The sequence below is a fragment of the Prunus avium genome, chromosome 8 (genome assembly GCF_965620075.1).
Source record: "Prunus avium chromosome 8, drPruAviu1.hap1.1, whole genome shotgun sequence".
In the NCBI taxonomy this organism is placed as follows: Eukaryota; Viridiplantae; Streptophyta; class Magnoliopsida; order Rosales; family Rosaceae; genus Prunus; species Prunus avium.
The window spans coordinates 4,045,253-4,057,185 of NC_142291.1; the positions used below are offsets into that span (position 1 = coordinate 4,045,253).

The following is an 11,933-nucleotide window of genomic DNA, read 5'->3' on the forward strand; positions in this document are numbered from 1 at the left end:
GGCGGGCATGGTCTAGTTTAGTTCGGTTCACCCCTCAAACTGAAACCGAAAATTACACATGGTTTTGCAAACATGAGAAAGGAAGAAATGAGCTTTTCATTCTCTTGCGTTTCTAAAATGCCCAAATGGGAGTTTTGCTTTTGTTTTTGGTGAAAGGTAATGACAATTATACTTTTATATTTGTGCTTTTGAAAAACAAAATTCCTTTTGGTCTCCTAATAAATTTATTTTCATTTCTAGTATTAAATTCCATGAATTTTTAGAATGGGATCTCGTATTCATTATAAGCATAATAACATAATTTAAAATAGGAATAATGTAATATTATTATTATTATTATTATTATTTTGTTCTGAACCACGAGGTGGTCCTAGATGGGCCCCAACTATGGGTAGCACCTTTAAGTCTTAATCACAACCCATACTAATCACTGCTCACACCGGGTCAGCCCGTAAGGGGTAAAGTGCTGGTCAAAGTGGTGACTCCATACGAGAGCAGGGATCGAACCCCTTACCTCTCTTAAGAAATGAGAGTGCCGAACCACTCACACCAACCACATTGATTTAATATTAAATTATTTTGAGTAACAATTACTATACAAATTTTAGTTTGCCATGTAGCAAAATGTTTTTTATTTATTTTTAAAGTTAAATTAAAATTAAAATTAAAACTAAAATTAACGAAGAGGTGAAGGAGAGTGCAGCGTCACGCCTGTAATAGCGCGTGAGATCCAATAACTTGGGAATTGGGCAACAGCTAAATGACCGAATCTTCAATTAGGTCACTTCGAAAGAAATGAACGAATCGGCGAAGTCTATTCAACAAGTCAACCAGCTCTTAAATTCCCCAAAAAAACCCCAAAGTCAACGAGCTTTAATTGTTCCAACAATCGAACGGTTCGTAATCAAGAACCTTCATAGCTTCATCCACCTGCAGACACAGGATATTATTTACTCCTCTTGGCGAGCCGGGAGCGCTAGTGTTCTTCGCTGGAAGTATTTTCTTTCATTGTCTTTTCCGATTATCCAGACAGCAGCTAAGGAGAGAAAATTCGTGGGGCTAAAATCTCTGTGACCGGAGCATCCAAATGGCGGTTTCTGTTACGGCATCCACAATTTCTTCTTTCAGCTCTGACCGTACGACTCGCATAGCTGCGACTTCTTCATCCTCGGCGTCTTGTTCAAAGCTATCTTCATCGTCTTCTCTGCAAGTTCCTGTACAGCTTCGATGTGTTCGGATCGGAAGAAGTGGAGTCTCGACTCCCTCACGGCCTCGGATTCTTCCTGTGGTAATCTTTTTTTCAAATTTCCTAGTCTCATGCTTTGTTTGTTTCCCGAGAAACTCGAGGAATTATACCTGAAAATTGTGAAGCTTGCAAGTTCAGCTCTTTTAACCTGAGTTGCGATTATATTTCTCTGTTTTATGGTAAAACTTAATTGTTTATGGTTAGAATTGTGTTTAACTTCACTAATTAATTTGATTGTAAACACAAAAATAAAATTACAGGGCATATAACTGGGAGCTGGAAACTTATTGTTAAAATGTTTATAACGCAACACCAATAACTGCTATTACTTTGCCCCTTGCTTTTTCTTGAAGTTCTGAGAAAACCAAAAGCAGCATGGGGTTTTTGGGATTTCCAAATAGGAGTCCTTTTTGGGAGAAGAAAGCTGATTATGTGTAAGTGAGAGTTAATATTCATAAGAAGGTTTAGTCACATAGCTAACTCACAGGTAGATAGTTGGAGTATTGAAATGGTGATCATTTGATGTGTCTGTATTCTTTTTTAACGCTGCAACGTAAGCAGTAGGCAGAAGGAATGAATTCTGACTATTAGAAAGGTATCCTTGTCTGTGGCTGCATTTAAAATTACTATTTGCTTTCAAATTGCAGAGTTTTGAATATCACAACATACAACTAATTGTTTGTTTCCATCTTTTTTCCAAAGCACATACCATTCATTGCAAAAAAAAGTGCAAATGTTGATTAAAGATATTCACCATACATTGAACAAAAAACTATTGGATAGCAGTCTCCATTTGATCCCTTTGTAATAAGTTTCTTCGTTTTTCCCATGATAGATTATATAACTATAGTAGCCATCTCATTTCTCTGGACTATAAGCCTCACTACATGTACTTTCCGGTATACGCACCATGGTATGCTGACATAATATGGCTTTATCCTCCTGTCTCGCTGGCTATGTGGTTAAGCTACTCAAGACACAGATTTACTATGGTGGTACCAGAGGACAAACAGATATTTTTACAGAGCTTAAGAAGGGCATGGAACTCTTTGTGGATTATTTTTGAAAATGTTAGTGGGATTAATTTGGAAGCACTCAGTTATCTCTAACCTTATCAGTGAACTAAATTGGCACCAAACCTTTGAAAAATGATAAGAACTCACAATATTGTCCCCTATTTAGGGTATTCTTGATGTCCATTGTCAGGTCAATCGTCAATGTTTATGTCGTGACAATTTGATCTACCCTTTTGCCACAGAAAGTACCTTTTCATGTCGACTGTTTGGGAATAAAATTGGGAGGGGGTGCCTAGAGAAAAAATAATTAAAAGAATGGGTTGGAAGGTATGTTATTGATGAAAGAATGGGTTGGAAGGTATAGATTAGATTCTAAAACTTTAATTTTGGAAATATCTTGTTAAGATTTTTTCTTTATATATATAAGAAGAAATCTCTTGTAAATATTTGTGCTAGTGATGTGATGAAAGCCATGTATCCAACATTATGCATTGAGTCACATGCTCTTTAATCAACTAATTTAGAAGCCAATTATTTATACCCCTCTAGTATTGTTCCTCTTATTGCTATTAGCATTCCCTCAAACTACAAGGGAAGATTTCATCGGGGATGATGACTTTTCAGTTATGTAGTTATTCTTCTGGAAGTTGTTGTGACTATTTCAATGACTTCATTTACTGTTTCTTTGCTGTCTTTTGAATACGTAGCCTATCTGAATTTAGGAAGTTTGACTGAATTGGTGATACATTAATTACATGTTTATTTTGAAAAAATTGATATTACTAGGTTGCAGCAAAGAAGCAAACATTTTCCTCCTTTGAGGATTTGCTGGCTACTTCTGACAAACCTGTTTTGGTTGACTTCTATGCAACCTGGTAAGCTTTCTTGTTTATTTCACTTCTTATTTCATTCATACAGAAATTTTCTAATTATGAATATTAGAATGCACATAAAGGTGTTTTTTCTCTCATGCGTGTAAGAGAAAAGCCCTTCATTTAAATTATCGACAAGGGATCGTGAGTTGAAATGGTCCTATAATGCTACGAGGCTGTATAGCCATTTTAATTGATCTATGCAGAATGAGTTACTTTCAAACTACTATAACCATTTGTAACTTCCTAATTATTGTTATATTGTCAGTAAAAACTTGACTTCCTGAACAAGATGATAACTGTTCACCTATTAGGTCCCCTTCTCTCTCTCTCTATCTCTGCCTTGAAAGGAAGGTAACACATCTGAGTAACAAAATCTGCGGTTGACAGGTGTGGTCCTTGTCAATTTATGGCTCCTATCCTCAATGAAGTGAGTATTACTCTGAATGACAAGATCCAGGTGGTGAAAATTGACACCGAGAAGTATCCTAGCATTGCTGATAAATACAACATACAGGCATTGCCTACTTTTATCATATTTAAGGATGGAGAACCATATGACCGCTTTGTAAGTTGAATTTGCTTTCTTCTTTCCTGAAAAATATTGCTCACTTTTATAGATGATTAGTTTGCCTCTGGTAGATGATCACATACCTGGAAATGTGTAATATCTCCCATAATTTCTCATAGTGATTGCTTCCTGTACATAGGGCCAGAATATGGAGCGGTATTGTTTTCTTTTACTTTTTTTGAGTACATGGAGGGGTATCGTTATTGTTGTTGCTGTTATGAATTGATGTTAATTTCACTTTTTAGATTTTGTAATATAACTATGCATGTGCTTTGGTTTGTCCAATTTCATCAGGTGTGTCCCTTTGCATTCTTTTTTTCATTGTTTTGTCTGATTTACATGCTAAATTATGAAGAATGTATGCTAAATAAATGATGTATGTTCTCTGTGCCATGTATTTAAACCATCACTAGAATAATCATTACCATCATCAGTTTGATATTGGTTTTCTTCTTCTAATTTGACTTCTTCTTTTTTCGGATTCTGAAAATTGATTTCATTCCTTGCAGGAGGGTGCTTTGACTGCCGATCAGCTTGTCGAACGAATTGAAACTACTTTGAAAGTTAAGCAATAGACAGGTGAGCTTTATACATTCATGAGAGAGCTCTTATATGAATCTGTTGTTTCTCTGTCCCCACTCCCCGTTTCCTGACCAATCTTCTTTTGTCAGTCCAGCTTCTCAGGTTGAACCGGGAAATCGGTCTATTCAGAACATTGGAAGAAATACGGATTTGATGGTGGAGGGCATGGGAAGATCAGTCATTGTTGGATGTTCCTCTGCTTTTTACTCTTTGTATGTAACTGTTTTGTACTTAGAAAAAAGAAAAACAGAGAATTTGTTCATCTCCTTGATGGATTTTGTGCGGGTAAAGCTTAGGATTTTATGACTTCTGTTATACACAAGACCCAAAAACAGTTTCATTATATTCAAAATCTTGAATTGGAAAGTTGTTGGAAATTTGGAGTGACTGATCATATGGGCCTTCATTTGTAATGATTTATCTCAGACTTGGGCTTGGATGTTTTTGCATAAAAATCAAGTTCAATTGGCAATTGGTGAAGAGATACGAGTCCTTCTGAGAAGTGCGTATGATCATATGGGCCTTCATTTGTAATGAATTTATCTTAGAGTTGAGCTTGGATGTTTTTGCATAAAAATCAAGTTCAATTGGCAATTGGTGAAGAGATACGAGTCCTTCTGAGAAGTAATTGCTTACTGCGTATGATCAATTCAAAACTAAACAGCCTCAAGATTTTGCGAGTTTGTAGCTCAAATGGTTAAAAGCAGTATCCTTCTATTTGAATTCCTGTTTGAATCCCCCTCCCTTAAGATTGTTTTTAATTAAAAAAAAGGGTAAATTACTCAAATGGTCCCCAAACTTGTACGTGATTTACATTTTGGGGCCTCAATTAAATTATTCATTCAAATGGTCCATCAACTTTATATTATTCGCTCTAATGGTCCTACGGTTACATTCTGTCAATATTTCCGTTAAATATGAGGGCAAATTGGTCATTATTTACCCTAAAATTTGGTTAAATCTAACAGAAAATTAGACGATAGGACCAATGGAGCGATTAATATAGAGTTCATGGACCATTTGAACGAATAATTTAATTGAGGCCCCAAAATGTAAATCGTGTACAAGTTTGGAGACCATTTGAGTAATTTATCCTTTAAAAAAAATATAAAAAGGAGCCTCAAGATTTCTGTATAACCCTTCCCCAAATATTGATTAATTTTTTATTTTCTAAATTCTAACAATCAAATATGTTATGTTGTTACAATTTTTTTTTTCTTTTCAAATTATGTTGTTGCACTTTTTCGTTCAAATTATGCTACATTGTTATGTCCAGATTGTTAATACTATTTATTAATAATCCCTGAGCAAAGCTGCAATGGAGATGGAGATGGAGATGGAAATGAGAGCTGAGGAAGGCATAGAGATAGGAGAAGACATAACCCCACCACTCACTCCCCTCTCCTTCGCTCTCCACGACTCCCTTCTCTCCTCTCACTGCTCTTACTGCTTCTCTCTCCTCCCTCCCCACCCTTTCCCTCCTCTCCACTTTACCCCCACCTTTCCTCATAATCCCAACCATGTCCACTCCTCCTCCTCCTACTGCTCCCCTCTCTGCTCCACTTCCGATTCTCCCCTCCACATGTCCAGCGCCGAGCCCCACCTCCTCCACCTTCTCCAATCCCACCCCTCCACGTACCCCCACGGCGACTCCTCCGACCTCCGCGCCGCCCTCCGCCTCCTCCACTCCCTTCCCGCCACGCGTCCTTCCGCGCGCATCGCCGGCCTCTTAACCAATCACCACAAGCTCCTCCACCACGACGACCACCACAGAATTCGCGACGGCGCCAGGGCTATGTTCCTTGCCAGAAAGATGCGCGACGAAGCTCCAAACGTCTGTTCCGATAATTCTTCTTCAGTTTCTCCAGACGACGCCGTCTTGGAGGAGGCTGCGCTGTGCCTGGTGCTAACCAACGCCGTGGAGGTGCAGGATAAGACCGGGCGTACCCTTGGAATTTCCGTCTACGGTCCCAGCTTCTGCTGGATCAACCACAGCTGCTCTCCCAATGCTTGCTACCGGTTTTTGGTGTCGCCGCCGCCACCACCTTGCTCAGCTGAAAAGACGCCTCTCCGCATTGCCCCCTTCGGCCAAGGAACACAAGTAATCCTTGAAATTTTTACTATTTCCATTTTTTCTTTTTAATTTAGTATTTTCAGCTATAAAATTCAGAGCTGTGAGATTGATATTTGTTGCAGATTGAGAGTGGTGTTTGTAGCAATAATGTATTTATAAAAGGTGTTGTGGTCCTTATTGCTTTCTTTTCACGTTTAATTTCTTCTGTTTGTTTGAATTAGAGTTTGAGATTTCCCTGTATTGTTGAACTTTAGCCAATATGAATGCAGAATGCGGTAGTTATGGTCCAAGAGTGATAGTTAGGAGCATCAAGAGAATCAAGAAAGGAGAGGAAGTTACAGTTACCTACACTGACTTGTTGCAGCCAAAGGTATCTTTAATTTCTCCACAAACTGGCTTTAGCAAGACAATCCAGCTTCTTTCTGCTATACAGGGCTTACCCAAATCCTTGGCGATTCGACTTATCATTTGCTTATTTCCCTAAAAAAATTATTGCATTTATGTTCTATGTTAAGAAGTTCTTTCTTTGTGATTGTATATTTTGTCATGATTACCCCCAGGCAATGAGGCAGTCAGAGTTATGGTCAAGGTATCGGTTTATCTGCTCTTGTACGAGATGTAGTGCGTCACCCCTAACTTATGTGGATCAGGTTTTGGAGGTGGGAATTCATGAAAACCTATTATTTCTTAGTATGAACTTTCAGAAATCGTTGGGTTCAAGCTGATATCCAAAAAGATTATGATTGCAACATGGTGACTAACTTCTCTATTATTTTTGTTGTGTGCATCATTTTATTACCTATTTGTATCATTCCTCTGACCTCAAGGATCCATATAGTCCTGATCATTTCAGCCATGCCTACTTTTCTTCTAAATAACCACAGTGAGGTAAAGTAACTTGGTGGGTTCCTCATTTTGTCCCTTCCTACTGTTTGAACCTTCAACTCCGCCTTCTTACGACTGCATGCCTAAAAATCTAGTAGTTCTTTGGTTCTATACTGTTATGAACATGGCAGTAATTTAAGAATTCAAGCCAAATGTCTGACTTATGCCTACCCTCATGCCTGAGTTCCAGATTTGTGGCGCTGAAGAATGAAGATGGATGTTTATCTAAATGTTATTTTGATATTATCGCTGGTTCTACAATTATATTCGTACTCTGAATTAAATACTAATTCTTAAGTATGTTCGGAGTTATCCCCAAATATCCTTATAATAATGGTTTTACAGAAATTTCCAGATCCACTAGTATTAGTATGTAACTTTTGTTTTTTTGCTCCCCTTATTTATATAGGGTTTTCTGGTAGCTTTGAACAAAAGTACCTTTTCAACTTGAACATGAAGTACCACCCTAACAATTTTTCTTCTATTCTACCTGGATATAACTGAATGTTCTGGTGGAGTATCTTGGACAACTATTAACCTTTGGCTCAATACTCCAGGAAATATCTGCAGCCAATTTCAACTCTTCCAGTTTGAGTTCAGATATAAACTTTGATAGAGATAAGGCAACCCAAAGGTTGATCAATTACATTGATGATGCTATAGATGACTACCTGTCAATTGGTGATCCTGAATCTTCTTCTGTGAGGCTTGAGCATGTGCTTACCCAAGGTCTCTCTGATAAGCAGTCAGAGTGCAAGGAAGAAACATCTCAGCTGACTTACTGGTTGCACCCCTTGCACCACCTCTCTCTAAATGCCTACACAACATTGGCTTCAGTGTATAAAATCCGTGCTACTGACTTATCAGCTTTATATTCCAAAATGGATGATCATCTATTGAATGCTTTAGACTTGAGCAGGACCAGCGCAGCATACTCCTTGTTACTTGCAGGTGCAACTCACCATCTGTTTTGCTCTGAATCTTCCCTAATCGTATCTGTTGCGAATTTCTGGTTGAGTGCAGGAGAGTCCTTGCTAACTCTTGCTAGAAGCTCAGTCTGGAGTCAGTTTGTCCAACTGGATCTACCTGTGTCAAACCCAAGTTCTACTGGAAAGTATAGATGTCCAAACTGCTCACTGGTAGATAAATTTGAAACCGACTCATTTCATGGTCAAGTTCGACATGCAGATTTTGACTATGTATCAAATGAGTTCATCGATTGTGTCACTAATTTTACACAGAATGTTTGGAACTTTTTGGGTCTCGGTTGCCAGTATCTGAGAGTGGTTAAGAATCCTATAGATTTCAGCTGGCTTGGTACGGTAAGATATTCCAGTGTAGGGGAAGATATTGTTCGATCTAAGGGCACTGAAGTGGCTTCTAAGTGTGGGGCTGAGAGAAGAATATCTGGAAGTGAAGCAGAGGGATATAACAACCAGGTAAGGATATGTATTTTTAAGCTTGGTGTCCATTGCTTACTATATGGAGGATATCTAGCGAGCATATGTTATGGTAATTCCCATTTGACTTGTAATGTTGGTAAAATTTTAGATTTTGAAGAAAGCATTGAATCCTTGTCATGAACCAGATTGAGTTTTAGAACTTGCAAGTTAAATTTATACTTGATTTACTGGTAATTGCTGTATTTAGTTGAAAGTTATATGCTCATTAAAGTTTGCTGTATCAATTATCAATGTCAGTTTGCATGAAAATTAAAATTTATATTTTGACCACGTTTATATGTACATTGTACTTGTGGTTTTCACCTCCAATTTTATTCTTCTTGCATACCTCCCCAAGGAATCAGCTGCAAATCTCAAAGTTACATATCTGTTAAGAGCTCACGGGTAAAATTTGCCCTCAAAACCGGCTTGTAAAGGAAGGGTGCCCAAGAGCTCTTAAGCCATTCTAGGATTTGCTATGTTGTTAATGCGGGATCTTCCATCCTAACAGCATCTAGGGATGAGATTTGATTTCATTTGATAGAGGAGATCAAACCTCACCAATCTATTTTCAGAAAATCGCATAAAGAAAATTATATGAAAGTCAAAGGTATACTAGCGTGTGGTATCTATCATAAAAACTCGTTTACAGTGGTCATGTTAAATAAGGATTGAGCTTCAATTCTTTGGAAAGCTTGCAAGAGAAGAGGAAATAAGTTAGATGTTTGAATATTACGTGTACCTTTGAATTATGTTGGGTGTATATATTAGTCTTGTAACCTAAAACCAATTAGTACGAGTGAACAAGGCCAAGTCATGCTTCCTTCCTTGGTCATGAAGAGAAAGTATTGAAAAACAACATGAATAAATACATAGCTTTTGTTTTTTTTCTTTTTTTAAATATTTTTTTATATAAGCAATATTTAACTTTAAACTAATCTAAACTAGAGGGAGATGAATTCAAACTCGGGTGTAAAATGGGAGTATATCCGCCCTAGCCAAATGGGAGATGAATTCAAATTCGGGTGTAAAATGGGAGTATATCCACCCTAGCCAAATTAGCTAAGCTAGTGCCTGCTTTCTTTTAATTTTTGGGTTGCATTATAGTATATATGTCTCTCTCAAATAAACGAGTATAACATAACCAATATCCGTGTAAGTATGTATTACACTTTTGCCTGAATATTAATCAAACAGAAAAAAGAATAAACTCATTAGTATCATCAGCCGCTGCCCTGGAACCCAATGAGTGCCTCTGGGACGTGGTGGCATCACCGTCACTGGAGGTGGTGGTGCCACCCCCAAAATGTTGGTTGTGCTGGTGATGGTGGCAGTCTTCATGTTTAGCTACGGGAGGATGGTAGTACAACCGACTGGATTGGGGGCAATGAGAATAAGACCTGGAAACTATTCTCGCTCCTTGATCCAAAATCTCCACAAACTTCATCCCCATTTTGCTCTCTTATTAATCTCTGTAATCTTCGTATGTATCTGAGTCTCTCTCCCACTCTTGAGAAAAGAAAGGCTGAGAAAGTGAAAGAAAATGAAGGAAAAAGAGACGAGATTTGAAATTAGTTGGGAGAGAGACTCTGAGAGAGATTTGTGTTGTTCTCTGACGGTAGAGGCGGATGTAGGCTTGTTTATATAGCTGCCTGCCTTCATATTTTGCCTAATATATTTTTTTTAGGTGCTTCGTTGGTCCTTCACATTTTTCCTGTAAATTCCTTTTCAGGCAATGTATTTGCATATCGATCCCTTCATTTCTAGTATATTTGACTTTAGCTATCCATTTATACGATAATTGCTTATTTCCCTAAATTTGTACAAGTACGTAAAGCACTTGTAGTTATATGATTTGCAAAGTTTGAGTGTGATTGCACGTATTCTAGGATTTACTTTTTAAATGCACGTATTCTAGGATTTACTTTTTAAATGTCGGTAATAAAATCTTGAAATATGATAATTTGTTATAATGGAATGACCAAGAAATTCCTTGTTCTTCATAATTGAGTTATTATAAAATGTAAAACAAGATGTTGAATGCGTTTTGTATTAATTTAAGAACAAAAAAGAAAGAGGACAAATCTGCAATTAAAAGAGTTGCAAGAAAAGATAAACATATAGATACGAGGAAATACAGGGGCTTAACAATAATTAAAGTTACCGATTTTACCGGGACCAAGACGCGTCAGAGCTAAGGACTCGGCTTCTAAATACGCAAACAAAATGGTCGCCTGAGTTGTGCTTACAAGCACCAACTCTGTTATTGGTAATTTTACAGCAGAGCAAATAAATCAAAAAAGGTTTTTTTTAATAAGTCTATATTATTACGAGGATTTTTATTTATTTATTTACTTTCTTTTGTTTCTCCGTTTGAGTGTATGCATTCTAAAGTTTCAAAATTGAAATTCTTGGTGGGATTTGTAGTTCTAATATAGCTAAAGAAAATTTAGTTCAAATTCAAATTCGAACTCATCCTCTCAATTTTGTTATTAAACCAAAAATGTTATTATCACGGGTGTCGTTGTATTGGCCCAGATCTTTAGTGTGCACTCAAGTGGTCATGAGTTAAAACCCTCATGGTACTCGTGTGTGTGAGTTTCCCTCCCTTCCCCTTTCTAACTTTGGCAATAAAAATAAAAATCAACATAAATCAACATTGTATGTATATATTCTTGTTGACACCTAAAAATCAGATGCTCACATCACATTAAAGTGAAGCAAACTTGACTTGCCTTAGAAGGAATTATGAAAAAAAATGTAAGTAGTGCCTTCACTCTAGGTTTCAATTCCTTCATCTCTAGCTATCTCTTAGATTAAACATATCAATTTTCATTAAGAAGAAACTTGTAGTTCAAGTGTTTAGATCAATGAGTATACATGAGATCCTATATTTTAATTCCTCATTCCCTAATAGTAGTTTTTATTTAAAAAGAATATTACCTTTTAATTTAAAAAACTTAGGATCACTATTAAGATTCTTAAACTATGTGCGCATCACTTCTCATTTTTAACAACGAAATTTGAAAATAAAATTAAAAAAAAAATTAAAATTAGAAGGGAAATATTTTTTGTCATCACCCATTGGGCCCATCCCTTTCCTTTATTTATCTTTTTGGAAAAGAGTACAAAAGATAGCAAGGAAACCATCCGAAACTCAAATATGAGAGGTAGGAATAATAGCGTAATCTTGAAAAGAGATTCACAGCGTGAATCAAACACAAGGAAACAATTCAGAAGAGAAA

The 11,933-nt window shown here is 37.0% G+C and overlaps 2 protein-coding genes across 3 annotated transcripts; both read left to right on the plus strand.

The window, feature by feature from the left end:
- Positions 1-929: 929 nt before the first annotated feature.
- TY2 (thioredoxin Y2) lies at positions 930-4,742 on the plus strand. Of its 2 annotated transcripts, none has more exons than XM_021964752.2 (5): positions 930-1,288; positions 3,049-3,137; positions 3,525-3,702; positions 4,215-4,284; positions 4,377-4,742. In XM_021964752.2, the coding sequence occupies exons 1-4, from the start codon at positions 1,088-1,090 to the stop codon at positions 4,278-4,280; spliced, it is 534 nt and encodes a 177-aa protein (XP_021820444.1). In that variant the 5' UTR covers positions 930-1,087; the 3' UTR covers positions 4,281-4,284; positions 4,377-4,742. The 2 variants fall into 2 exon arrangements, with proteins under 2 accessions (XP_021820444.1, XP_021820443.1); XM_021964751.2 differs by having other exon boundaries at positions 933-1,288; positions 4,382-4,742.
- Positions 4,743-5,475: 733 nt separating this feature from the next.
- LOC110762150 (SET domain-containing protein) lies at positions 5,476-8,883 on the plus strand. The gene is given in 6 exon segments (XM_021964756.2): positions 5,476-6,388; positions 6,484-6,523; positions 6,631-6,731; positions 6,922-7,020; positions 7,804-8,807; positions 8,809-8,883. Coding segments are annotated over 6 exon segments (2,058 nt in total). The 5' UTR covers positions 5,476-5,605; the 3' UTR covers positions 8,840-8,883.
- The last annotated feature ends 3,050 nt before the right edge of the window (positions 8,884-11,933 follow it).

Bases quoted from the DNA above. Each gene is read 5' to 3' on its own strand.
- TY2 (XM_021964752.2), top strand. From the start codon at position 1,088: ATGGCGGTTTCTGTTACGGCATCCACAATTTCTTCTTTCAGCTCTGAC. The intron at 1,289-3,048 runs GTAATCTTTTTT...TGATATTACTAG, and splicing joins GGCCTCGGATTCTTCCTGTG to GTTGCAGCAAAGAAGCAAAC. The intron at 3,703-4,214 runs GTAAGTTGAATT...CATTCCTTGCAG, and splicing joins GAGAACCATATGACCGCTTT to GAGGGTGCTTTGACTGCCGA.